At 39.6% G+C, this 27,997-nt stretch overlaps 1 protein-coding gene across 1 annotated transcript in view; it reads right to left on the minus strand.

The window, feature by feature from the left end:
- Positions 1 to 27,997, minus strand: part of HERC1 (HECT and RLD domain containing E3 ubiquitin protein ligase family member 1) — a 194,134-nt gene that overhangs the window by 156,043 nt on the left and 10,094 nt on the right. Inside the window, exon 2 of the mRNA XM_040226709.1 lies at positions 84 to 1,039. Within this exon, the coding sequence (XP_040082643.1) occupies positions 84 to 1,013 (930 nt within the window). The 5' untranslated portion in view covers positions 1,014 to 1,039. The remainder of the gene's footprint in view (positions 1 to 83; positions 1,040 to 27,997) is intronic.

The following is a 27,997-nucleotide window of genomic DNA, read 5'->3' on the forward strand; positions in this document are numbered from 1 at the left end:
TACCAACAATTCATTAAAAGCTGAGTTGACCTTTTCCAAAATTGTTAGGTAAGAATTTTAATGCTGAGATTTATTATACATACCAAAGAACGCCTCATCTGCATTAATATAGTCATAAAGCAGTCAAAGCTGATCATTCCTTCTTGGCTTGACAGTAGTTTGCTTTTCTCCATGGAATTTACAACTGCTGAAGCCCCCAATGCCATTTCTATCCATTCAAGGAGATACCGCAAAGAACCTCGCTGAGCTGCTAAACCAAGCAGCAACTCAGAAGCCAATCTACGACCTAAAGTGTCTGCTCCAGAATTGGGAATAGTTACTCCTTTAAGAAAGGTTGTTACTTGTGATAAGCAATCCAAGCCCATAGGTGGAATCTTGCTTTCATTTGCTAACGATAATGGTGGCAAAGAGCTCACAACTTCAATTGCAGTATGAATAACGTCATTGCAAAGACTGAGACCAGGTCCCGACACAGGCATCATCCAACTTTGTCTCAGAAGTGCAAATAATAAACTTAGACCAGTTCGAACACCCATTTCTATAAGTGCATCAGTGCTTGACCGAGGACGTTCACTAACAGAATGGACATCTGCTGAACCAGAACTGCTCTCCGGAGAATGCTGCTGCTGTTTCACTTTGCCTTTGTCGTGGTATTTATTAGAAAGTGCATAGAAGACACGCTGGAGTACAAGCAATCGTTTTCGAAGTGCCCCAGCAAATGGGGAATCTGAACATACCATCTTTGCAAGTGCTAGCTGACTGCTAAGAAGGGCATCCAAATAGTGGTCCTGTTCATCGCTTGAAAGAGACTCACGTTCAAAGTCTGGCAGCTGTGGTCCTTTGAGGCACAAAACTTGTTGAGGCAAAGGTACTACTTCCTTATTGCTGACTAGTTTAGAATATAAAACAGCAACCCCCTCTCTTGTAGCAATAGATTCACTGTCCTCTGTAATCCAGGAGCTGTTGAGGTGTTCAAGCCATTTCAGTTTCACTGGTGGAACCATAGTTGCCATATTGATTTACTCTTCAGCCATTAGTTCTATAAAGAGAGAAGAAAAAGCAATCAAAAACCCATGAAGATACTTCAGAAAATGTTTCTTAACTTCCATCACATATTACAATTAGTAATCTCAAACTGATGACGCACAAAGTCTGGACTTTAGTTAACAGTTATGTACCAATGTTAGTATTTTAGCTTCAATAAATGTGCCATGGTTATTTAAGATGGCAATATTAGGGAAGGGCATACAAGGGTGAAGGGCACACAAGAACTCTGCACTATCTCTGCAAATTTAATGTAAATCTAAAATTATCACAAAATAAAAGTTTTATTTTAAAAACCAGCTATTTATGTACCTTTTTCTCTTTGGATTCTGATCCCACTATCAGTATAATAGTGGGTTCTACATGAAGATGGATCCCAGATTTATATCTCCTGGCCTCTCCTCTGAATTCCAAACTTATAATTGTCCACTTGACCTCTCCATATATAGACACCTAATAGGCATTTCAAATTAAACAAATTCAAAACTGAATTCCCAATCCAACATTTCCCCCACACCCACCCAAACCTATTTCTCTTGTGGAATTCCTCATTTCAACAAATGGCAACCCTATCCTTCCATTTCCTCTGGCTAAAAAACTTTGGGAGCCATCATTGATTGCTCTCTCTCTTATACTTATACTCCAAATTCAATTAGTCAACTCTACTCTCAAAATATAAAAGAATCCAAATAGTTCTCACACTCTTCCATTGCTAAAACCCCAGTCTAAGCCATCATCTCTTGGATCACCGAAGAAGCCTTCTTATTGGTCTCCCTGACTGTACTGAGGAACCATAGTGACACCAAAACAGCAAGAATGTTTTTTTATATATTTTGTTTACTGCTGTATTCTAGCATACGGTAAGTGCTCAGTAAGTATTTGTTGACAAAAAACACTTAAAAACTAAGTTTGCTGGGATAAAATATTCACAAGACATATATCCTGCAAAAGACTATGATCCAAGACACAATTAAGGACTCCTACTGAGCGCCGAAGAATTGATGCTTTTGAACTGTGATGTTGGAGAAGACTCTTGAGAGTCCCTTGGACTGCAAGGAGATCCAACCAGTCCATCCTAAAGGAGATCAGTCCTGGGTGTTCATTGGAAGCAATGATGCTAAAGCTGAAACTCCAGTCCTTTGGCCACCTCATGCGAAGAGTTGACTCACTGGAAATGACCCTGATGCTGGGAGGGATTGGGGGCAGGAGGAGAAGGGGACAACAGAGGATGAGATGGCTGGATGGCATCACCAACTTGATGGACATGAGTATGAGTGAACTCCGGGAGTTGGTGATGGACAGGGAGGCCTGGTGTGGTGCAACTCATGGGGTCGCAAAGAGTCGAACACAACTAAGTGACTGAACTGAACAACTCAATAATAAAAAGACAACCTAATTTTTAAAATCGTCAAAAAGGATGTGAACAAAACTTCACCAAAGATATGTGAATGGCCAAAATGCACAAGTGCTCAACATCATTATTCATCAGAAAGATGCCAATTAAAAATACAGATATTAATACACACCCACAAGGATTAAAATTAATAAGGCTGACAAGATCAAAGGTTAGCACAGATGCAGAGCAATCAGAACTCTGACAAACCATTTGTGGAAATGTAAAATCTGAACAGCCACCTTAGAAAGACGTCTAGTAATTTCTTATAAAACTAATCATGAATGAATGTGTGCTAAGTTGATTTAGTCATATCTCTTTGCAACCCCATGGACTGCAGCCTACCAGGCTCCTCTGTCCATGGAATTCTCCAGGCAAGAATACTGGAGTGGGTTGCCATGCTCTCCTGCATGGGATCTTCCAACCCAGGGATCAAACCCGCGTCTCCTAAGTCTCCTGCATTGGGAGGCGGGTTGTTTACCATTAGCGCCACCTGGGAAGCCTCCAAAACTAAACATGTATTAGTTTCTTGAGGACCCAACAATTTCTCTCCTACAAATTGACCCAGAAGAAAACACAACCATAAGAAGATTCAATGCTAAATGACAGCTGCCTCTAGAAGGTGAGGACATGAATAGACTGGGAAGGGCATGAGGTAACTTCCTAAGGTGATGGCAATATTGGATTACAAAGCTCTACGCATTTGTAAAAACACAGTGAATATATATTTAAGATTTTACATTTCACTGCATGTAAATTTTACCTTAATACAGAACTTCAATTGATATACATATATAAGCATAAATATATAATGGAGTTGATATATATATATTATAAAAGCATATATTTGGAGGAAATACACTGATGTGAGTCATCTTGAAATACATCAAATAATAAGATGCATTGGTGGGTATGTGTAAACATAAGTATATGTATATATATAAATATATATACACATACACACATACATATGGATAAGCTATATGATAAAACAAGTATAATAAAGTATTAACAGAAGAACCTCAGTGTTGAGTATATATGCCTATTTATTTTTAAGTCTTTCAACTTTGCTGTATGTTTGAAAATTTTCATCATACAACATTGCAGGGGAGTTGAGACTAACTCCTGCCTTTCAAACAAGTCCCCAGGATGGTAGTCATGACAGTTAGTGGTAGAGAAAGATCCTCATATACTGAAGGGCATTTTATTTCCAAGATATAGATAGATCTTAAAGAAAAAGCTCCAGTGACAGATAAGCCAGGCTAATTAAAAGGAGTTTCCTGTTTCTAAATACATCCTGTCAAACTCTAAATATAAAATCTAATGGTACTTCCCTTTTCAAGCTTATAATTACTACGCTTTATTTATCTTCACTAGATACTTGGAAAGTATATACTTAGGAGAGGGAAAATAAAACCACAAGCCTCCTTCCACTTTATTCAGCAAAGTATTTACCTAAACATTGTGCAGAGGATATAAAAGTACCTTATTTACCTTCATCCCTGTGAGCCACAAGTAATTTTTCTCTTTTTAATTTTACTAGTTTGACCGCTATAAGGGACTATGTCACTGCTCTAATTTGAATCTCCCTGATTACTAACATCTGAACATCGCATGTGTATTTGTCATTTGGACATACTCTTCTGGGAAATGTTTATTCGTGTCCTTCTAGTCACATATTTTTCTACTGGGTTATTTTTCCTGTCAATTTGTAAAAAGTTTTTGTATTTTATCATTGTTTTCAAGAGTGCAAATTTTCTTCTAAATCCATCTTTTACATACGCACTCATCTTTCTTTTATACCTCCTGTTTTCCACTCTTGGTTAAAGGAGCACCCCAACATCACTGCGCTCTTACACATGACTTCTAGATTATCCAGATATTCACCTGGATTTTCTTGAGGTATATTTTTATGTTTTTACACATGAGTCTTTATATGAATTTTACATTCATCTAGACGGAAATGGCAACCCACTCCAGTGTTCTTGCCTGGAGAATTTCAGGGTGGGGGAGCCTGGTGGGCTGCCGTCTATGGGGTCGCACAGAGTCGGACACGACTGAAGCAACTTAGCAGCAGCAGCAGCAGCATTTTAATAAGCTCTATATGGTGTAAAATTGGATTCCAATTTTATTGTTTCCATGTAGATGGCTAATTATGCCACTACCATTTATTAAGTAATCCAGGACATCCAAGACAGCTGAGGACAGTGGCAGTTACATAATTATCTCCCCAAATTGCTTCCCAAACAGTAAGGAAAAATTAAATTCTACACAAAACTACACCTACAGCATAATCTGAAGATATAACAAAATTGCAAATTAACTGTAAAAAAAAAAAAGAAAAAGAAACAGCATCAATCCCAGTGCACATACTCTCACCTCAAACAGCCACAAGGCTTTGAGCAAGCAAAAGCAGACTAAGAAAATCTATAGAAGACAGAGAAGAGGAAGGATAGTGAAGGAACCTAAAGATGATCTGAAATGACGACAGAAAGATTAGATCCACATTAAATCTGAAAATACAGAACAAGTGTCCACAAACTACAAGAAAGAGATTTCAAAGTAGACTTAGAGGGTCAGGAATGATTTAAAGGAGCAGGTACAATTTTAATAGACAGGTATGATTTATGTGAGTAACCCTTGAAATGCAGAGAGGAGAAAAAAGACAAAAAAGAAGAGAAAAGAATTCTTTGGCAACTGGATGGTAAAAGGTAAAAGAAAAAAAGTAGGAGTGAATATTTACGGTTCTGCAAGACAAAAGAGAACCATTAAACTGGAGATATAACAAAGCTTCCTCTCAAGCAAAAGAAACAAATGACATACACACACACCAAAAAAATTCTTCAAAGTACTTGGACTTTGCTATATAGACAGAAGAGGGTTCCATTCAGCAACAGAGTTGCAGACATAGAGAACAGACTTGTGGTGTACACAGTGGGAGAAGGAGATGGTGGGATAAATTGAGAGTGGCACTGAGACATAAATATTACCATATGTAAAAAATAGATAAGCTAGTGGGAAGTTGCTGTATAACACAGGGGGCTCAATCCTGTGCTCTGTGACAAGAGAGTGGGATGGGGCAGAGGGTAGGAGGGAAGTACATATGTATACTTATGTTTATGTATAAGAGGGAGGGGACATATGTATACTTATGGCTAATTAATGCTGTATGGTAGACGTCAACACAACATTGCAAAGCAATTATTCTCTAATTAAAAATATAAAAAGAGGGTGCCATTAAATTAGGAATATTATTTTCTTAAAAGCCCAATACTGTAAAAATGAACAAGAAAAAAGACCACAAAGAACTACTACAGAAAATCAGGAAAGTTCACAAACATCAACAAAGGGAAATCTTCCTGATAAAAAGAAAGCATAAAAAAATAAAAGTTAACAATTCAAACAAAACTAAACACATTTAAACATTTGAGGATATAAAAAATCTTGATTCAGAAATTAGGAAAATAAAATCAGAAAAAAGACCACATAAATAAATAAAAGTTTTTGAAAAGGTAAGGGACAGGGAGAGAAGAAGGCTGAGTGCTGAAGAACTGATGGTTTCAAACTGCAGTGCTGGAGAAGACTCCTGAGAGTCCCTTGGACAGCAAGGAGATCAAACCAGTCGATCCTAAAGGAAATCAACCCTGAATATTCATTGGAAGGACTGATGCTGAAGCTCTAATACCTTGGCCACTTGATATGAGTGAGCTGACTCATTCGAAAAGACACTAAAGCTGGGAAAGATTGAAGGCAGGAGGAGAAGGGGACAACAGAGGATTAGATGGTTGGATGGTATCACCGACTCAATGAACATGAGTTTGACTGAACTCCGGGAGATGATGAAGGGCAGGGAAGCCTGGTGTGCTGCAGTTTATGGTGTCACAAAGAGTCAGACACAATTTAGCGACTGAACAACAAGAAGGAAATGGAAGAAAATGACAAAATTCTTGGAAATGAAGAATGAATTATAAAGTGTCCAAGGAAGAGCAGACGCAAATAAGAAGTTAGCAATGGCAAGGACAAGTAAGGGTGTGGGTGGGGGAAACAACTACGAGAATTAAAATCTCTCTCATCTCTCTCTCTCTCTCTCACACACACAAATTATCAAAAGCAGTAGAAACAGAAGAGAAGCAAATAAGGGCAAGTATTTGTACTACTAGACTACCTAAAAAAATTAAAACAAACAAACAAAAAAATCTGATTTTAAAGCTACCAGCCAAGAAAACTAGCCAGAAATAGAAAAATATCTGAATCAATTCAATAAGGGCTCACAGATACCTAGGAAATTAACCAAGAACAATCAACTCTAATACTTTGGCCTTGTAAAACTGAAAGATGTAGGTAAAATCCTCAAGACCTCCAGGCAAAAAGATCAAATTAAAACTTAAAAAGGCTAAAGAATCAGACTGGCATTGGACATTTTTAAACCAATCAAATAAATAGCATTTCAACAGCTTTTATAAAGCAAAACCATGGGGGTTCCAAGGAAACAGAAACACAAATAATGGGAGACTTGAATATATCAATACCATTCCCTGTACAAGCTGGATCAAGTGGACAAAATCATGTAAAGAAACAGAAAACCTAAACCAACAAAATAATTTAATCTTTTTCCATTAACAGGATCTACTTCTGAATTCTCTATTTTGGTCTATTTGCCATTCTTACGCCAACAGTGACTTGATTACAACGGCTTTATAAATGTTCTGGGCAATAAAGCATGTCCCTAACTGCTAAGATTATTGTATTCAATTACATGCTACCCCCATGGCTGATTCATATCAATGTATGGCAAAAACCACTACAATACTGTAATTAGCCTCCAACTAAAATAAATAAATTTAATTTAAAAAAAAAAGAAAAAAAAAATCACTCTAAAAAAAAAAAATTTACATGCTACCTCTCTCGACAGAGCACATTTTAATTTGAACTTCATTAAATACATATATTTTCATAAAATAGACATTTTCATGATAATTTGTCCACCCAAGAACATAACATGCCTTTCTATTTGATCCAATCTTATTTTACATTTTCTCCATATAGGTCCTATGCCTTTCTTGATAAAGTGTTTCTTAAGTATTTTTGCTAGTATGAATGGAATTTTCCAATTTCCTTTTCTGGATAATTACTGCTATCCAGCGATATTCTTATACTTTTCCAAATTATGCAAGGACAGAGATGAATCAAAGAAATGCAAAACATGTAACAAAGGGACAAAAAATGAAGAAAGCAAAGAAGTATTAAAAGATAAAACAGAAAAAAGGTCTGTAATAAGACTAAGCATATCTGCTACATCACTATCAGCAAAACCCATCTATTTAAACCAAAGACACGGGACTTTTCCACATGGCGGAGGAGTAAGATGGAACGACCATGCTCCTCCCCAGAAACACATCAAATTTACATTTGCGTGTGAAACAACTGCTACAGAACGCTGGCAGCAGACCGTTGTCTTCCAAAAAGGCAAGCCAATCTCCTCAGAATGAGGCAGGGCAAAAAATAAAGATAAAAAAGAGAGAAAGGATTTTGGGACAGGGACCTGTACCCCAGGGACGCAGTCGTGAAGGAGAAAAAGTCTCCACACTCTCGGGAACCCTCTGATGGGCGGGGGGAAGGGAGGAGCTTCAGAATCTCAGAGGGGAGCACAGCAGCAAGTGCTTGGGAGGCAAAATGGAAAAAATTCTTCACAGAGATCTATGTGAAACAGTACTTCCCAGCACGCCCGCCAGAGTGAATGGGGACCGGATGCTGAGGTTCAGGCTTCAGGGGTGGGACCCAAGGGAGAGGACCAGGGTTCACTGCCATAAACATACACCGAGGGAGCTACCACAGCTGAGGGAGTCCAGGGAAATGCCTGTGCCTCCCAGCGGCAAGAGATCATTGCCGCAGGGACCCTCCAACTCCATGAGCTTACAGACCACAGTAATCCGCCTTAGTGAATGCCACAAGTGGAGTAAGTAGTGCTGTGAACCACACAACCCCAGAGGTAGATACAGTTACTTCCCAGGTGGTGCAGTAGTAAAGAATCCACCTGCCAATGTGGCAGGCACAAGAGAGGCAGGTTCAGTCTCTGGGTGAAGATCACCTACAGTAGGATATGGCAACCCACTCCAGTATTCTTGTCTGGAAATTCCATGGGCAGAGGAGCTTGACAGGGTACAGTCCATGGGGTCAGGAAGAGTCAGACAGGAATGAACAAATGAGTGCACATACACACACAGGTATATACGCCCAACCACCACCAAAGCTGGTACGAATGCCAAAGGCAGGACTAGACACAACTGCAATGTACGATCCCAGAGGGGGCAATCCAAGCCAACTGGTCACCACCAAAGCCAGGGCAAATGCCTGAGCCATGGGACAAAATACCGTCCACTGCGGTCCAGACCGCAAAGATAGCATCTGCCACTAAGCTGTGAGAAAATACAGGTTACTTACTGCCCACACCATTGCAGGAACCTATACAGCTTAGCTCTGCAGAGGGACACATGACTCAGGGCCAATTTCCACAGGAGAGCACACAGAATCACCTCAGACTGTAGCAACTCCCCACAGGCCTCAGCTGCAGAGATAAACCCATGAACCCATGGGCACCTTATCTTTGACAAAGGAGGCAAGAATATACAATGGAGAAAAGACAGCCTCTTCAATAAGTGGTGCTGGGAAACTGGACAGCTATGTGTAAAAGAATTGAACTAGAATAATTCCTACCACCATACACAAAAAAATAAACTCAAAATGGATTAAATACTTAAATGTAAGGCCACAAACTATAAAGCTCTTAAAGGAAAACATAGGCAGTACACTCTGTGACATAAATCACAGCAAGATCCTCTTTGATTCGCCTCCTAAATAATGGAAATAAAAATAAATAAATGAAACCTAATTAAACTTAAAAGTTTTTCAGAGCAAAGGAAACAATAAACAAGATTAAAAGACAACCCTCAGGAGAAAATAACTGCAATAGAAACAACTGACAAAAGAATTAATCTCTAAAAAAAAATATATATGTAAGCAGTTCATACAGCTCATATTAGAAAAACAAACATTCCAATCAAACAAGGGGCAGAAGACCTAACAGACATTTTTCCAAAGAAGACATACAGATGGCCAACAAACATGTGAAAAGATGCTCAAAACTGTCCATTATTAAAGAAATGCAAATCAAAACTACAATGAGGTATCACCTCACACCAGTCAGAATGGCCATCATCAAAAAATCTATAAACAATAAATGCTGGAGGGAATGTGGAGAAAAGGAACCCCTCCTACACTGTTGGTAGGAATGTAAACTGATGCACCCATGATGGACAACAGTATGGAAATTCTTCAAAAAACTAGAAATAAATCTACCATATGACCCAGCAATCCCACTACTGGGCATATACCCTGAGAAAGCCACAATTTTAAAGGACACATGTATCCCAATGTTCACTGCAGCACTATTTACAACAGCCAAGAAATGGAAGCAACCTAGATATCCAGATGTCTACAGATGAATGGATAAAGATGTGGTACATAATACAGTAGACTACTACTCAACCATAAAAAAAGAAGGAATTTTAGTCAGTTCCCATGAGCTGGATGAACCTAGAGCTGGTTATACAGAGTGAAGTAAGTCAAAGAGAAAAACAAATACTGCATGTTAATGCATACACATGGAATCTAGGGAAATGGTGCCGGCGAACCTACGTGCACAGCTAGAATGGAGATGCAGATGCAGAGAAGAGTCTTGTGGACACAGTGAGGGTAGGAGAGAGTGGGACAAATGCAGGAAGTAGCATCGACATATAGACACTATCAGGTGTAAAATACATAGCTAGTGATAGGCTGCTCTATATAAGACAGGGAGCCCAGCCACCAGGCAATCTGTGATGACCTAAGGGAGTGGGGTTGGGGGAGGGGAGGGGTAAGGAGGCTCAAGAGGGAAGGGATAGATTTATGGCTGATTCGCATTGTTGCACAGCAGAAACCAACACAACATTGTACAATTTTCCTTCAATTAAAAAATAAATTTAAAAAGTACTTTAAAAAAAAGACTGATACCAAAAAAAAAATCTATATGCTATCCAAACAAAATACAGGTACATTATTTATAATCTGTTATAAATTAAGTATACATAACAATAAGATCTAACAAGTAAAACTTATTTAAAATATATGTGCTATCCTGAAAGATGATGCTGTGAAAGTGCTGTACTCAATATGCCAGCAAATTTGGAAAACTCAGCAGTGGCCACAGGACTGGAAAAGGTCAGTTTTCATTCCAATCCCAAAGAAAGGCAATGCCAAAGAATGCTCAAACTACCGCACAATTGCACTCATCTCACATGCTAGCAAAGTAATGCTCAAAATTCTCCAAGCTTGGCTTCAGCAATACGTGAACCGTGAACTTCCTGATATTCAAGCTGGTTTTAGGAAAGGCAGAGGAACCAGAGATCAAATTGCCAACATCCGCTGGATCATGGAGAAAGCAAGAGAGTTCCAGAAAAACATCTATTTCTGCTTTATTGACTATGCCAAAGCCTTTGACTGTGTGGATCACAATAAACTGTGGAAAATTCTGAGAGAGATGGGAATAACAGACCACCTAACCTGCCTCTTGAGAAATCTGTATGCAGGTCAGGAAGCAACAGTTAGAACTGGACATGGAACAACAGACTGGTTCCAAATAGGAAAAGGAGTACATCAAAGCTGTATATTGTCACCCTGCTTATTTAACTTATATGCAGAGTACATCATGAGAAACGCTGGACTGGAAGAAACACAAGCTGGAATCAAGATTGCCGGGAGAAATATCAATAACCTCAGATATGCAGATGACACCACCCTTATGGCAGAAAGTGAAGAGGAACTAAAAAGCCTCTTGATGAAAGTGAAAGAGGAGAGTGAAAAAGTTGGCTTAAAGCTCAACATTCAGAAAACGAAGATCATGGCATCTGGTCCCATCACTTCATGGCAAATAGATGGGGAAACAGTGTCAGACTTTATTTTGGGGGGCTCCAAAATCACTGCAGATGGTGACTGCAGCCATGAAATTAAAAGACGCTTACTCCTTGGAAGAACAGTTATGACCAACCTAGATAGCATATTCAAAAGCAGAGACATTACTTTGCCGACTAAGGTCCATCTAGTCAAGACTATGGTTTTTCCAGTAGTCATGTATGGATGTGAGAGTTGGCCTGTGAAGAAGGCTGAACACCAAAGAATTGATGCTTTTGAACTATGGTGTTGGAAAAAACTCTTGAGAGTCCCCTGGACTGCAAGGAAATCCAACCAGTCCATTCTGAAGGACATCAGCCCTGGGATTTCTTTGAAAGGAATGATGCTAAAGCTGAAACTCCAGTACTCTGGCCACCTCATGCGAAGAGTTGACTCATTGGAAAAGACTTTGATGCTGGGAAGGATTGGGGGCAGGAGGAGAAGGGGATGACTGAGAATGAGATGGCTGGATGGCATCACTGACTCGATGGACATGAATCTGAGTGACCTCTGGGAGCTGGTGATGGACAGGGAGGCCTGGCGTGCTGCGATTCATGGGGTCGCAAAGAGTCGGACACGACTGAGCGACTGAACTGAACTGAAGCTATCCGTAAGAGAGAGATGTAAAACAGAACAATGTGGAAAGCTTAAAGGTAAAATGTAAGGTAATAATTTAACAAGCAAATTCAACATCCCCCCCCCCAAGAAAGTATTACCTACTTAATAGTAAGTAACAATTGGGACCAAAAGTTTCTTGGTAATAAACAGTATAATCACTATCAAGATACAACTGTTACAAACCTTTATGTATGAGCACAGTAATGAAATACATGAAGCAGAAATGAAATACAGATCAGTAACCATAGTAACTGTCAGACTTAATTCCTTGACAAATACAACAGTATGTAAACCTCTGGTTATGATCTACTGTCAGACCATGAATCCCCATGAGAATGGGATGAAAGCTGAGGTCTATACCAAGAAAACTGAAAACGTACATTCACAGGAAAACTTGTATGGAAAATTCACAACATATTTACTCATAATAGTCAAAAAGTGGAAACACAAGTGCCATCAACAGATGAAGGAGTAAACAAAATGTATTATGTATGCAATGTAATGGAATATTATCCAGCCATACAGGAATGAGGTAATGATACCTACTGTAACATGACTGAGCCTTGTCAACATTACGCTGAATGAAAGCTAGACATTAAAAAGTCACATAGTGTATGATTCTTTTTACATGAGATGTCCAAGAACTGGAAAATGCACAGAGAGAAAAAGAAAGTCATTTCTTGCCAGAAGCTAGTGGGAGGAGAGAATAAGGAGAAACTGCGTAATGGGTAAGAAGTTTTACTATGGAGTAGTGTTTTGGAACTAGACAGAGATGGTGGTAGCACAACATGGTGAAGTACAGCTGAATTATTCACTTTAAAATGGTTAATTGTGTGTTATATGAATTACAAGTCAATAAACTATTGGGGAAAAAGAAAACAAAACAGTATGGCAGGAAATGCTTCCCCAAAATGAACTTAGGATACATTATCAAAAGAAGGCAGAAGGGCTCCTTATCAGGCACTGTTGACTAGCCATTATGCCACTGAATATCAGGGAGTAGATTCCTGGATCCATGTCACACCTACAAGTGGCACCAAACCCCAACCAGACCTGCATAACATCTGCCAACCTGAAAGGAAAGCTCAGACTCTGAAGGAGATGACGTCTGAGGCTGTCTGTCCATGGGATTCTCCAGGCAAGAATATTGGAGTGGGATGCCATTCCCTTTTCCAGGGGATCTTCCCGACCCAGAGATCAAACCCAGTCTCCTGTATTGCAGGCAGATTCTTTACCATCTGAGCTACCAGGAAAGCCCCAAAGAAAACTCAGTCTATCCAAAATTACAAAGATTTGTTGGTTCACCTTATAAGTAATTTCACAGAGGTTCCATATGCTGCTGCCAGTTCAGACTGTTCCATGAGCCCATTTTAGAGTCAGAGTGCCAAGCCTGCCTAAACTTATTCCTTGCTTCAGTCTGACCCAGCCCTGGGAAGGGAAAATGAGATATTTTGAATACTTGCAAGAAAGGTCCTCTGGAGTTGCCAATCCAAGTCCAATCATTTATAAACTTATTAACATATCTATGTACCCAGATAACCTCTCAGTGTGTAACAACATAATGTCTGAGCCTTGGTTGAGTAATGCTAACACCTCTATGTCAATAAATGAATCCACAGATACTAACACTTCTGCAGGTGCCTTAAGTACACCCCTAGTTACACCTTCTTACATGGAAATCTGGGGATTGACCTTTATCCTTAGGGATTCTGTTGACTTGATACCTGAGAATACAAGGACAGGGTGCCCTTGCTGTATTCACTGTCCTATTCTCCCTACATAACCAAACAGAAGTCTCTCACTGGTTTGTCCCATAAAGCCTCTGTAATCACCTTAGACAAGAACCTCCAGGAGGCATAAATGATTCTGGCTTTGCCTCCATAAGGAGCACTTTCTTCCCACAGATCAGAGTGAGCACCAATGAACAAATAATCTGGAATCTCGCCCTGAAAGTAGAAGAGCTAGCTGAGTTCACATCCAACACAGTTTCCCTCAACAATGGTTGCTTAATCCACTGTTCAAGTTTTAGATAACTGCTTGATTACTTTACATGCTGAGTAAGGAGGTATCTGTACAATAGCAAACATCCCTTGTGGCACTTGGATAAATGCCTCTGGGGAAGTGGAACAATTACATAAAATTTAAAAGCAAGCACATTGGTTAGAGCCAATTTCACCTAATAACCTGATTATCTTTTGATTTATTGAGCTGACTATCTTTAGGTCTGGGCTCCTGGTTTAGAACTACCTTGCAAACTGGGATTATTAAGGAAGGTAAATGTAAAGTCGCTCAGTTGTGTCCGACTCTTTACGACCCTGTGGACTGTAGCCTACCAGGCTTCTCCGTCCATGGGATTCTCCAGGCAAGAATACTGGAGTGGGTTGCCATTTCCTTCTCCAGGGGATCTTCCCAACCCAGGGATCGAACCTGGGTCTCCCGCATTGGAGGCAGACGCTTTAACCTCTGAGCCACCAATGTTGTTTTTAATTCTTTTCTGTAGTGTGTCTCAAATACTGCGCTCTGACACAAGTTATATAAAGGAGGCAATGATTCAGAAGATGCTTGGAAGAAAGTTCCAATCTCCATTGATAGTAGTGGAGGTCAGTTATTGAGGGACTAGGTGCTTTGAAGACAAAGAAAATTATAGAATTTGAGGGAAGAGAGAAGATGGAAGCTACTGGAACAATAAAATACTACAAATAATGGTAAGTACTTAAATTAACAAGGATAACTGTAAACAAGACTAAAAGTGGTGGGTGGGTGGGTGTATGCTCAGTCATGTTCAACTTTTTGTGACCCTATGGACGGTAGCCCCAACAGGCTCCTCCGTCCATGGGATTCTCCAGGCAAGAACAGTGGAGAGGCTTGCCATTTCCTCCTCCAGGGCACCTTCCCGACCCAAGAACTAAACCAGTCTCTCCTGCGTCTCCTGCACTGGCCGACAGACTCTTTACCACTGTGCCACTTGGTAAGCCCCACTAAAAATGCAGAGGTGCGAAAAGAAGTCAAGCATCTTGTGGGGAGGGGTTAGGACCCAGTCTGGCTCAAGAAGCTGTGAAACCAAATGACGGGAAAACAAACCACATGATCATCTCAATAAATTCAGAAAAAGCATTTGATAAAATTCAACATCTCTTCATGGGAAAAACACCCAGCAAACTAAGAATAGAAGGAAACTATCTCAAAAAGGTAGGTAGGTAAAGCCCACATACGAAAACCCACTGTGAACATCATACTTCAATACTGAAAGCTTTTCCTCTAAGATCAGGAAGGAAGCAAGAATGTTCACTTTTGCTACTTCTATTCAACACAGTCTTAGAAGTCCTAGTCAGATTAATTAGGCAAGAAAAATAAATAAAAAGTATCCAAATTGGAAAGAAAGAAGCAAAATTACCTGTTACCAAATAATACCTTATACACAGAAAACCCTAGAGTCCACACACACAGTTAGAACTAACAAATGAATTCGGCAAAGGAGCAGGACACAAAGTCAATACACACAAAAATCAACTGCATTTCTATAACTAACCACAATCTGAAAGTATGGAAATGATTCCATTTATAATAGCATCAAAAAGAATAAAATACTAAGGAATTTAGTTAATCAAGGAATGAAACTATAAAACATTGCTTAAAGAAATTAAAGAAGACATAAATGGAAACACTTCAAATGTACATGGATTAGAAGACTTAATACTGTGAAGATGTCAATACTACGCAAAGTGATCTACAGATTTAATGCAACTCCTATCAAAATCCTAAGGACATTTTTTGGGCAAAAAAGGACAAACTGAATACTAAAATGCATACAGAATCTCAAGGGTCAAAACAATCTTGAGAAAGAACAAAGCTGGAGGACTTATACTTCCTGATTTTAAGTTCAGTTCAGTCGTGTCCAACTCTTTGCAACCCCATGAATCGCAGCATGCCAGGCCTCCCTGTCCATCACCAACTCCCGAAGTTCACTCAGACTCAAGTACATCGAGTCGGTGATGCCATCCAGCCAGCTCATCCTCTGTCGTCCCCTTCTCCTCCTCCCGCCAATTCCTCCCAGCATCAGAGTCTTTTCCAATGAGTCAGCTCTTTGCATGAGGTGGACAAAGTGCTGGAGTTTCAGCTTCAGCATCATTCCTTCCAAAGAAATCCCAGGGCCGATCTCCTTGCAGTCCAAGGGACTCTCAAGAGTCTTCTCCAACACACACTTCAAAAGCATCAATTCTTCGGCACTCAGCTTTCTTCACAGTCCAACTCTCACATCCATACATGACCACTGGAAAAACCATAGCCTTGACTAGATGGACCTTTGTTGGCAAAGTAATATCTCTGCTTTTGAATATGCTATCTAGGTTGATCATAACTTTTCTTCCAAGGAGTAAGCGTCTTTTAATTTCATGGCTGCAGTCACCATCTGCAGTGATTTTGGAGCCCCCCAAAATAAAGTCTGACACTGTTTCCATTATTTCCCCATCTATTTCCCAAAGGCTGCTACAAAGGACAAAGAATAAAATAAAAGAGCTGAAAAAACAGACTAGAGATCAGAAATAAACCCTCACATATATGGTCAAATGATTTTTGACAAGGGTGCCAAGACATTCAATGGGAAAAGGACAGTCTTTTCAACAAATCATACTCAGAAAACTGAATATCTACACGCAAAGAATGAAACTGAACCCTTATTTCACACCATATATAATAATTAACTCAAATGGATCAAAGACCTATTTAAGAACTCTTAGAAGAAAACATAGGGCAAAAGCTTCAGGATGCTGCATTTAGCACTGAAGTCCTATCACACTAAAGGCACAAGCAACAACAACAAAAAGACAAAGTTGACTTCATGAAAATTTTTAAATTTTGTTCATCGAAAGAGTATCAATGGAGTAAAAAGGCAACCCACAGAATGGGAGAAAATATTTGCAAATCATGCATCTGGTAAGAGATTAAAAGCCAAGATATACAGAGATCTTCTTAATAGCAGTAACAAAACAAAATAAACCAATCCCAATTCAAAATGGGGAAAGGACTTGAACAGATCTCTCTTCAAAGAAGATATACAAATGGCCAATCAGCAAATGAACAGGTCAATACCACTAATCATTAAAGTAAGGCAAATCAAAACTATTAATACACTGAGCTACCACCTCACTGTGGAGAGGCTGGCGCCCTTGTGCACTGTTGGTGTGAGTGGGAACAGTACTGCGCTTGTGCTCATGGCTCAGTCTCTAAGTTGTGTCTTTTGCAACCCCGTGGACTGTAGCCCACCAGGTTCCTCTGTCCATAGGATCTTCCAGGTAATAATACTGGAGTCATATCGTTTAAAAGCGGATATTTAATTTCCAAATCCCTGGGGTTTAAAAAATATCCTTAATATTAATTTCTCATTTTCATATTCTTCTCTGCAATCACCCTCTGTGCTTTTTCAGTCTTGAACTTTATTGAAGCTTTCAATGGCTGTCAAAGATCTCTCTTGGTAAATGTTACATTGCACTTGAAAATCTGTGACTTATTTTCAAATATCTTTTGATATTGATTTCTAACATAATTGCACAGTGATAAGAGAACAGACCCTGTATGATTTCAAAACTCTGAGACCATGAAATGTTTGCACCTTGTTTTATGTCCCTAGATATGCTGCAGTGTCTCCTGGTGTAGAGTCTATGGGAACTTGAATAGAATTTGTATCCTGCTATTATGTGAAAATTGTATACATCTTAATTATGTTGAATTGGTTCACAGTGCTTTTCAGGTCCTACATCTTTCTACTTTTATGCCTATTCATTTTATTAATTTTTGAGATTTGATATTGAAACTCCAACTAAAAATCTTAATCTACTGAAAAAATAATTGTAATATATAGTAGAACTATATGTAACTTTGTGCTGCATTTTCCAAGTCTCCTGTAAATGTGTTATCATACTTTCATAATTTAAAAAATAAAAAAAATATATAGCCATCTTAAAAAAAAAAAAAAGAATATGGAGTGGGTTGCCATTTCCTCCTCCAAGGGATCTTCCCAACCAGGGAGTGGAGCCCACATCTCCTTTGTCTCCTGCACTGGCAGGCGGATTCTTTACCACTGAGCCACCTGCAAAACCCAGAAAAAAATTACAAAAAAAATTCCTCAAAAAATTACGAACAGAATTACCATATGATTCAGCAATTCTATTTCTGGGTTATACCCAAAAGAACTGAAAGCAGGGTCCAGAACAGATACTGTAAACACATGTTCATAGCAGCATTACTCACAAAAGCTAAAAGACAGAAGCAACCCAGTGCCCACCACCAGATGAATGGATAAACAAAATGTGGTATTATCCATACAATAGGATATCATTCAGCCTTGAAAAGGAAAGAAATTCTAACACATATTACAACATGAAAGAACCTTGAGGATGTTATGCTAAGTGAAATAATCCAGTCACAAAATGACAAATACTGTATGATTCCATTCATATGATGTACTTAGGAGTATATGTCAAAATCACAGAGACAGAAAACAGAATGGTGGTTGTCAGGGGCTTGGAGGAAGGGGGATAAACAGTTATTGCTTAATGGGAATAGTTTTCAGTTTCCACAAAATAAAAATAGCTATGGAGATGGACAATGATGAGAGTCATCATCATTATAAATATATTTAGTACCACTGAACTGTACACTTAAAAGTGGTTAAGATGGTAAATTTGATGTTTTATACATAAATATACATATATATATGAACAAATACATTTTTTTTTTTAAGTAGATGTTACATTGCATGGGGGAGGAGCAGAGGATGCTGTGAAACCAAGGCCCAGACCTGTGGCTCAGAGAAGTAAAAAGCCTGCTTCACTGTAATTAAGAGAACACAGAAACTGGTCATCACTGGCCTGGGAGTAGGGCCTTAAGAGTAAAGTTATGCAAGTAACGCAAAGAAGCAGGAGGTTCCAGGATGAACTGGCCACCCACAGAACCAGAATGTACAACTCTAACTACTAATGCAGTACTAAAGTCAACAAAGTTTGTTAAGTTGAACAAAACTCATTAAAGAAATACATTATGAATGCCCTACCCTTTCCACAACACCAACTAATTCATGCTGCTTAGCGGCTGCTTTGTTTCTCTATTGTAGGCAAGATTTACCCTTTTTCATCTTGGAATTTTCACATACCCTAGGGTGCATACTTTGGCACTTAGGTATCATCCCCTAAAAGGCTCTCAAATCTATCCATGTATCTCCATTTTCACTGTCACAACCCTCATCCAAACTACAACTATCTCTCATCTGGACCACCAAAATAATCTCTTAACCCTTCTTTGCCTCCCTAGCCAGAGTAGTGCTTTAAAAAACAAACCTGATTGTGTCCCTCCTTTGCCTTAAAATCCTTTGGAATATGATATCTGGGATTTGTTTCAAAATAATACAAGAGGCAAGGAAAGTGGACGGGAGCACGTGGTATGACATGAAAGAAGATATTTGATCTTTGTCCAGTTCAGGCACATAGCTCCTAAAACCCTCGGAATCACTGGAGTGGTAAGTATCTTTTGTAGGCTAACAGGATGACTGGTGGCTTGGGACCCCTAGATAGTTTCAGAATGGGGGCAGGTCCTCAGAAATCCAAGCCATAATTAGAGTTGGGACTTTCAGCCCCAAATCCCCACCTTCCAGGAGGGGAGAAGGGGTGGAGATTGATGTAAATCACCAATGGGCCAATGCTTTAATCAATGATGATGAAATAATGAAACCTCCATTAAAACCCCTAAAAGACCAGGTATGGAGAGCTTCCAGTATGTTCAAGGAAGGCCTGGAAGCTCTTCAGCCATACTTCCACCCCCTGCCCCCCACAAATACCTTGCCCAAATCATCTCTTCCATTTGGTTGTTCCTGAGTTGTATCCTTTATAATAAGTCAGTAAATGTAAGGAAAGTGTTGAGTGTTGTGAGCCATTCTAGCAAACTATCAAACCTGATGAGGAGGTACTGGGAACACCCAATTTATAGCCAGTTGCTAAGAAATAGCTGGCAAAGTATACTTGGGAGTATACTCTGTATACAAAATAAACCTGGGACTTGCAACAGGCATCTGGGGCAAATGGGGACAGATCTGTGGGACTGAGCCATTCATCTATGGGGTCTGTGCTAATTCCAGATAGATAGTATCAGCACTGAGTTAAACTGGAGGACTAGAGTTACAGGTGCAGAAGGCGACGGCACCCTACTCCAGTACTCTTGCCTGGAAAATCCCATGGACGGAGGAGCCTGGTAGGCTGCAGTCCATGGGGTCGCTAGGAGTCAGACACGACTGAGCGACTTTACTTTCACTTTTCACTTTCAGGCACTGGAGAAGGAAATGGCAACCCACTCCAGTGTTCTTGCCTGGAGAATCCCAGGGACAGGGAGCCTGGTGGGCTGCCGTCTATGGGGTTGCACAGAGTCGGACATGACTGAAGTGACTTAGCAGCAGCAGCAGCAGCAGAGTTACAGGACTGGTTGGTGTGAGGAAAAAACCCACTCATTTGGTGTCCAAAGTGTTACTGAATGAAAACATTGAAATAAAGTGGCCACGAACTGATAACTGTTGAAGACTAATGTTGGGAAATATTCTCTCCACTTCTGTATATGTTTAATATTTTTCTATAACAAGGAGCTAAAAGTCTCTTTTTTAAAAAATTTTTTTGGCTGCATGATGTGGCACGTGGGACACAGGGCTCCCGCATGGATCCCCCGACCAGGTATCAAACTCTCAACCCCTGCAGAAGCTCAGAGTCTTAACCACTGGACCACCAGGAAGTCCCAATAAAGTCTATTTTCAAAGTTAAAATTTTTTCAGAAGCTGGACTGACCTCTCCCCATTGCTCGCCCTTTTCTAGCCACATCAGAGCTGTTTAATTTCTAGAAGGCAGTGTGCTTCTTTCTATTGCAGAACCTTTATACATGCTCCCTCTACTTAGAGCCTATCATCCCCATCCCAGCCCCTCTCACCCAGTTACTGTCTAGTCACAAACTCTCAATTTTAACAGCCCAGCACCAGGCACTGGTACTCAATAACAATTAATATGAATTAAATGTCACTTCCACAGGGAAGTTGTCCCTGACTGTGCCCGGATAGGATCGAGTCCCTCTTTTACAGTGCTCACACAACAACTACACAGCATGCTGCAGAGTCTGCAATTACACACTACTCATGTGACAATGTGTTTAGTGTCCTCTCCTGTCAGTCGATTAAGTCCATGAGGGCAAAAACTGTGTCAATTTTGCTTCTATTCTTAATATTTAGAAACAAAGGTAAAGCACATAAAGGGACCTCAATAAACATTTGCTTAAGCAGTCTAGGTTTGTGGTTCCTTATTTACATAGAATCTAATTTAAACCCAGGTATCATCTTACTCTTAAGTGACATAAAGAGTTGATTCCAAGTATGGTGGTACCACAGGAGACGGATGCTGTGGATCCTGTCTTCTGCCCACTTGTCTCCTCCTCTCACTGTACATGCATTTCTGAAGTAGTTCTAGCTGCTCCCAAGGCTTTCACCTTCCTCTCATATGCTGAGTTAGTCTAAATGTCTCCCTCCTGAACTCCAGACTTGAACATCCACTGCTAACATGATATAACCACTCAGATCTTAAATCTTAAATTGAAAGAAATTTTAAAAGAAGATCTCTTAAACTTTTCATGTTTAAAACTGAACTTGTTGGGAATTCTCTGACAGTCTAATGGGCAGAACTCCACACTTTCACTACCAAGGGCCTCAGTTCAGGTTCAATACCTGGTTGTGGAACTAAGATCCCACAAGCCATGAGACACAACATAAATACATACATACATAAATAAGTATAACTGAACCTGTCATTCCCCACCACCCCTATGCCACACGCACAGCTACAAATGAATGTATGAAGCTTGGAATTTATGAATTTAGGGATTCATGTAGGAAAGACCTCAATAAAGGTTACTTAACAAGGGCACATCTGGAAATGCAAGAGGGACGGCCCATTTTCAAAGTTCTGCAGTTGAAAATGAAGTGCATACTGTGATCTCACTCTCGCTACCCTGCCCCAAGTATGTCCCTTCTCCAGGACTTCATTAAGCTGACACTGATTTTGGCACTCTAACTCAATAAGCCACACAAATTATCAATGTTTAGCTGCACAAAAGTAAACAGTTGATAAAAAAGGAAAATGCTTTTCTTGTTATTATTCCTACTTAGAAAATGAGTACACTTAGAAAATGAAAGGACTTGCTGAGTTTGCTGACAAACTGTTTTGCTACGTCAATAACGACAACTAGTCAAACAAACCAGGAAGCAGACATGCTTATTCAGCAAGTAAAGAACTAAAGACAAAACTGAATCAAACTAATGGGTTTTTGCTTGTATTCAAGAACAACCAATTCACAATCCTGATGAACCAGCTAAATACTGGCAAAGGGGGAAAAAAAAACCTGCTGTTGCCTTGTTTTGTTTTAATTTACAGTAATGATTTATACCGCTAAAGGCCAATTGTTCTTTTTTCTATTCATGGTCCAATGCACAAATCCAAATTTAATCATATATACAAACTATTAAAGCCATCAATGAAAACTGTGGTTTTAAAAACTACCAAAAGACTGAAAAAGAAACCAAACAGCACTACCTTTCTTTCTAAAACATAAATCAGTGAGGGAAGTTGATGGATTTGAGCACAGAAGTAGACTTAATCGTTCCTACAAATGAATTTCTCAAATTCTGTGGCTTTCTAACATTCTCTATGTGAATAGAGCAATAATAGCCACCACCATTCATTGAGTATTTTCTATTTGGCAGGCACTGTACTAAACCCTTTCCATCTATGATCTTATTTAATCTCACAACTGTATGAAATAGGTACTCTTATTATTCCCACTTGCAAGGAAAGGAAACTGGAGGCACAGTAAGGCTAAACAGTGACCCAATATCACAGTGACAAGTAAGTGATAGAATAAGGATCCAAACCAGAGCAGTGTGACATCCACCCTCAACCACTAAATCATGCTGCTTATAACTATCATGACCATTTCACGTTCTGCATCACTTAATTTCTGAAAACTAAAAATCTCAGACTGTTTCAGTGAATCATTTGCCAATTCAGTTATTTATTTGTTGCTGTGATAAAATCTGTTCCTCCTAGCCACTCTTTCAAGATCCTTAAATGATTTCATACCATATACAAAAATCAACTTAAATTGGCCCATAGACCTAAATGTAAGAGCTAAAAGTAAAAATCTCAAGGAAAAAAATCTTAGCAACCCTATATTAGGCAAAAACGTCTTAAATAGGACTCAAAAACTTGATACACTGAACTTCATCATAATTCAAAAACTTTTCTGTCCAAAAAGCACTGTTAAGAAAATGAAAAGGCCAGCCTCAGATTTAACCTATCTGCAAAACATATAGCCAACAAAAGACTAGTATCAAGAATATATAAAAAGAACCCTTCCAACTTAGTAATAAGAAAACACAATTTTTTTAATGGACAAAATATGTGAACAGACATGTCACCAAAGATACATAAATGGCCAAACAGGCATATAAGAGATGCTCAACATTAGTCATTAAAGAGATGCAAATTAAAACTACAATGAAATACTATTACAACCCCACAAAAATGGCTAACAGACAATACTAAGTATTTGTGAGGATGTGGAGCAACTAAAACTCTCATGAACTTCTACTGAGAATATAAAGTGGAAAACTGGTAGATAAAACTAAACATATACTATATTTACTGTACATACAGCAATTCCACTCCATAGGTATTTGTCCAGAAAAAAGAAAATGTATGACCACATAAAAATCTGTAAGTGAATGTTCATAGCAGCTTTATTCATAATAGCTTAAAATTGGAAACTCAAATATCCATCAACTGATGAATGGGTAAACAAATTACAGTGTATCGATACAATGGCATATCACTCAGTAATAAAAAGGAATGAACTACTGATGTAAGCAACAGTGCAAATGAATCACAAACGAATTACACTAGTTAAAGAAGCCAGACATAAAAGACGATATAACTATGCTTCCAGATATATATATACATATAGTCCCTCAGTCGTGTCCAACTCTTTGCAACCCCATGGACTATACAGTCCACAGAATTCTCCAGGCCAGAATACTAGAGTGGGTAGCTTTTCCCTTCTCCAAAGGATCTTCCCAACCCAGGGATCAAACCCAGGTCTCAAGCATTGCAGGCAGATTCTTTACCAGCTGAGCCACAAGAGAAGCCCGTGTGTGTGTGTGTGTGTGTGTGTGTGTGTGTGTGCGCGTGTGCGCGTGTGCGTGCGTGTGCGCAAAATATATAAGTAATTCCAGAAGCAACACTATAATGATAGAAAGCAGGTCACTGGTTGCCAGTGACTAGGGAATACGGAGAGTACATTAACTACTCACAAGGAGGTATGGTGAAAATTTCTGGGGATGATGAACATGGACTATATCATGATTCTGGTAGTAGTTTCATGACCATACATTGGTCAAAATTTGTCAAACTGTTCACTTAATGGTGAATTTTATTGCATGTTAATTATGCTTCATTGTTGTTGTTTAGTTGCTAAGTGGTGTCCAACTCTTTTACGACACCCACGGACTCTAGCCCACAAGGCTTCTCTGTCCATGGGATTTTCAAGGCAACAATACTGGATTGGGTTGCCATTTTCTTCTCCAGGGGATCTCCCCTACCCAGAGATTAAACCTGCATCTCCTGCATCAGCAGATTCTTTAACACTGAGCCACCTGGGAAGACCTATTCATTAAAGCTGACCAAAAAACAAAAAAATTTTAACCCAGTAACTGGGAGATTTCTTGCCTCCCCTTATCTACTTAAAGCCCAAAGGTTCTGAGATGTCCTCTTTTTTTTCCTCAATACTTTTGTTTCTTTTTACATCAACCATATATCTTCATTGCTAAAGGTGAACCCATCACTACACAGGTACCTCGCAAAAAGACATCTCTGGACAGTATCTCTGCAGAGCACCAGTCCTGTTTCCAAAAGCCTCATGGACATCACCGTGTCAATGCTGCCCACCCTCAATTCACCATTCCAAAATTAACTTCAATCTCTTCTAGCTTCTCTACCTCCTAATGCTCTTCTATCCTACGCTCCTACATCCTTACAAAACCAGCTCCTCTGATACCTCAACTCAAGTACCTTAAGTCAAAATCATAGAACAGTCTGACTCAGGCCTTTCCCTTACACCCCAGCCTCTTTTAACATTTCTACTGGCTCTACCCAGCTTCAGCTGTCATAACCTACCCTGGGAAACTGCAATGGGCTCCCAAAGAGTCTACGCATTCTAGTGCATTCTACCTACTTCTGCTAATGTTCTAAAAGCTCTGTTTTAACCAGTTATTTCATTACCCATCCATAAAGAAGTCAATGGCTCTCCATTTCCTATGCAACTGAAAATAAGACATTGTTGTGGGTTTAAGTCCATCCAGAGGGAGCCAAGTTTGCCTTTCAATTTCATCTTCCACAATTCCCCTAAGTACATCCTAATTCTAACAAACCAAACACTCTGACCTCGGTGCCTTTGTTCCCACTATTTCCTGTAACTGATGGCCCTCACCTCTCTAATCTTCACCTGTCAAAATCCATATTTCTCTTTCAAAGGCCAATCTCAAAGGTCACTTTTCTCCATGAAGCCCCTCATGTTTTAATCACTCTGTACTCACCAATACAGATTTGACCACTTCCTCCTCTAAACTCTAATAACACTTTCCATTACAAATCTTATAGCATTTGTCGTACTCTGCCTGATTTATTATTATTTCTGTACTTGTCTTCATCACCACTGCCCCTTCTACTCTACCACCAGGCAAGCTTTGCAAGGCTGGTTCTCTATACTGATCCTTCTTTTGTCCCTTTAAGGTACTTGCATTCTATCTTTTTTTGCTACAAGATCTCAGGAACGCTCTGCAGTAGATAAATTAATGCTGGTCTAAGAAGTCTACAGAGAAATAAAAAATACATATTATATTGCCCATAGCATCTATAAGGATAAATCAGATAACAGAGTGCCTTCTGCCTTTTTTGTTACAAGTTGGAATTCTGCCTGAAGAGAGATTTTTCTTCAAATGATCCTCAAAATCGACTAAACCAAGTCTTCCTACAGGAATATTTTCAGTATAACATTCCTCTGCTTATAAATTTGCAGTAATTTAAAATGGATCCTGGGCTATGCATTCTCTATTTGACCACAGTCTCCCAAACAAACAATTTCTACCTTTCTATACTCTGTTTTTGTGCCCTTTAAGGCTTACCTTTTCATACTGTTCATGGAGTTCTCAAGGCAAAAATACTCAAGTGGTTTGCCATTTCCTTCTCCAGTGGACCACGTCTTGTCAGAACTCTCCACAATGACCAGTCCATCATGGGTGGCCCTATACAGCATGGCTCATGGTTTCATTGAGTTAGACAAGGCTGTGGTTCATGTGATCAGTTTGAAGAAACAGAGGAAAACAACAGAATGGGAAAGACTTAGAGATACCAAGGGAACATTTCATGCAAAGATGGGCACAATAAAGGACAGAAATGGTACGGACCTAACAGAAGCAGAAGATATTAGGAAGAGGTGGCCAGAATACACAGAAGAACCATAAAAAAGATCTTCACGACCCAGATAATCACGATGGTGTGATCACTCACCTAGAGCCAGACATCTTGGAATGTGAAGTCAAGTGGGCCTTAGAAAGCATCACTACAAACAAAGCTAGTGGAGGTGATAGAATTCCAGTTGAGCTATTTCAAATCCTGAAAGATGATGCTGTGAAAGTGCTGCACTCAATATGCCAGCAAATTTGGAAAACTCAGCAGTGGCCACAGGATTGGAAAAGGTCAGTTTTCATTCCAATCCCAAAGAAAGGCAATGCCAAAGAATGTTCAAACTCCCGCACAACTGCACTCATCTCACATTCTAGCAAAGTAATGTTCAAAATTCTCCAAGCGAGGCTTCAACAGTACATGAATTGTGAACCTCCAGATGTTGGCACCCTGGTGGCTCAGAGGTTAAAGCATCTGCCTCCAATGCGGGAGACCCGGGTTCGATCCCTGGGTTGGGAAGATCCCCTGGAGAAGGAAATGGCAATCCACTCCAGTATTCTTGCCTGGAGAATCCCATGGACGGAGAAGCCTAGTAGGTTACAGTCCACAGGGTCGCAAAGAGTCGGACACGACTGAGCTCACCAGATGTTCAAGTTGGATTTAGAAAAGGCAGAGGAACCAGAGATCAAATTGCCAACATCTGTTGGATTATCAAAAAAGCAAGAGAGTTCCAGAAAAACATCTACTCCTGCTTTATTGACTACACCAAATCCTTTGACTATGTGGATCATAACAAATTGTGGAAAATTCTGAAAGAGATGGGAATACCAGACCAACTGACCTGCCTCCTAAGGAATCTGTATGCAGGTCAAGAAGCAACAGTTAGAATCCCACATGGAACAACAGGCTGGTTCCAAATAGGGAAAGGAGTACAACAAGGCTACATATTGTCACCCTGCTTATTTAACTTATATGCAGAGTACATCACACAAAATGCCAGGCTGGATGAAGCACAAGCTGGAATCAAGATTGCTGGGAGAAATATCAATAACTTCATATATGCAGATGACACCACCCTATGGCAGAAAGCAAAGAACTAAAGAGCCTCTTGATGAAAGTGAAAGAAAAGAGTGAAAAATCTGGCTTAAAACTCAACATTCAGAAAACTAAGATCATGACATCCAGTCCCATCATTCCATGGCAAATAGATGGGGAAACAATGGAAACAGACCTTATTTTCCTGGGCTCCAAAATCACTGCACGTAGTGACTTCAGCCATGAAATCAAAAGATACTTTCTCCCTGGAAGAAAAGCTATGACCAACCTAGACAGCATACTAAAAAGCAGAGACATTACTTTGCTGACAAAGGTCCATCTGGTCAAAGCTATGGGTTTTTCCAGTAGTCATGTATAGATGTGAGAGTTG

This window comes from Oryx dammah, unplaced genomic scaffold (assembly GCF_014754425.2).
Source record: "Oryx dammah isolate SB20612 unplaced genomic scaffold, SCBI_Odam_1.1 HiC_scaffold_26, whole genome shotgun sequence".
Classification (NCBI taxonomy): Eukaryota; Metazoa; Chordata; class Mammalia; order Artiodactyla; family Bovidae; genus Oryx; species Oryx dammah.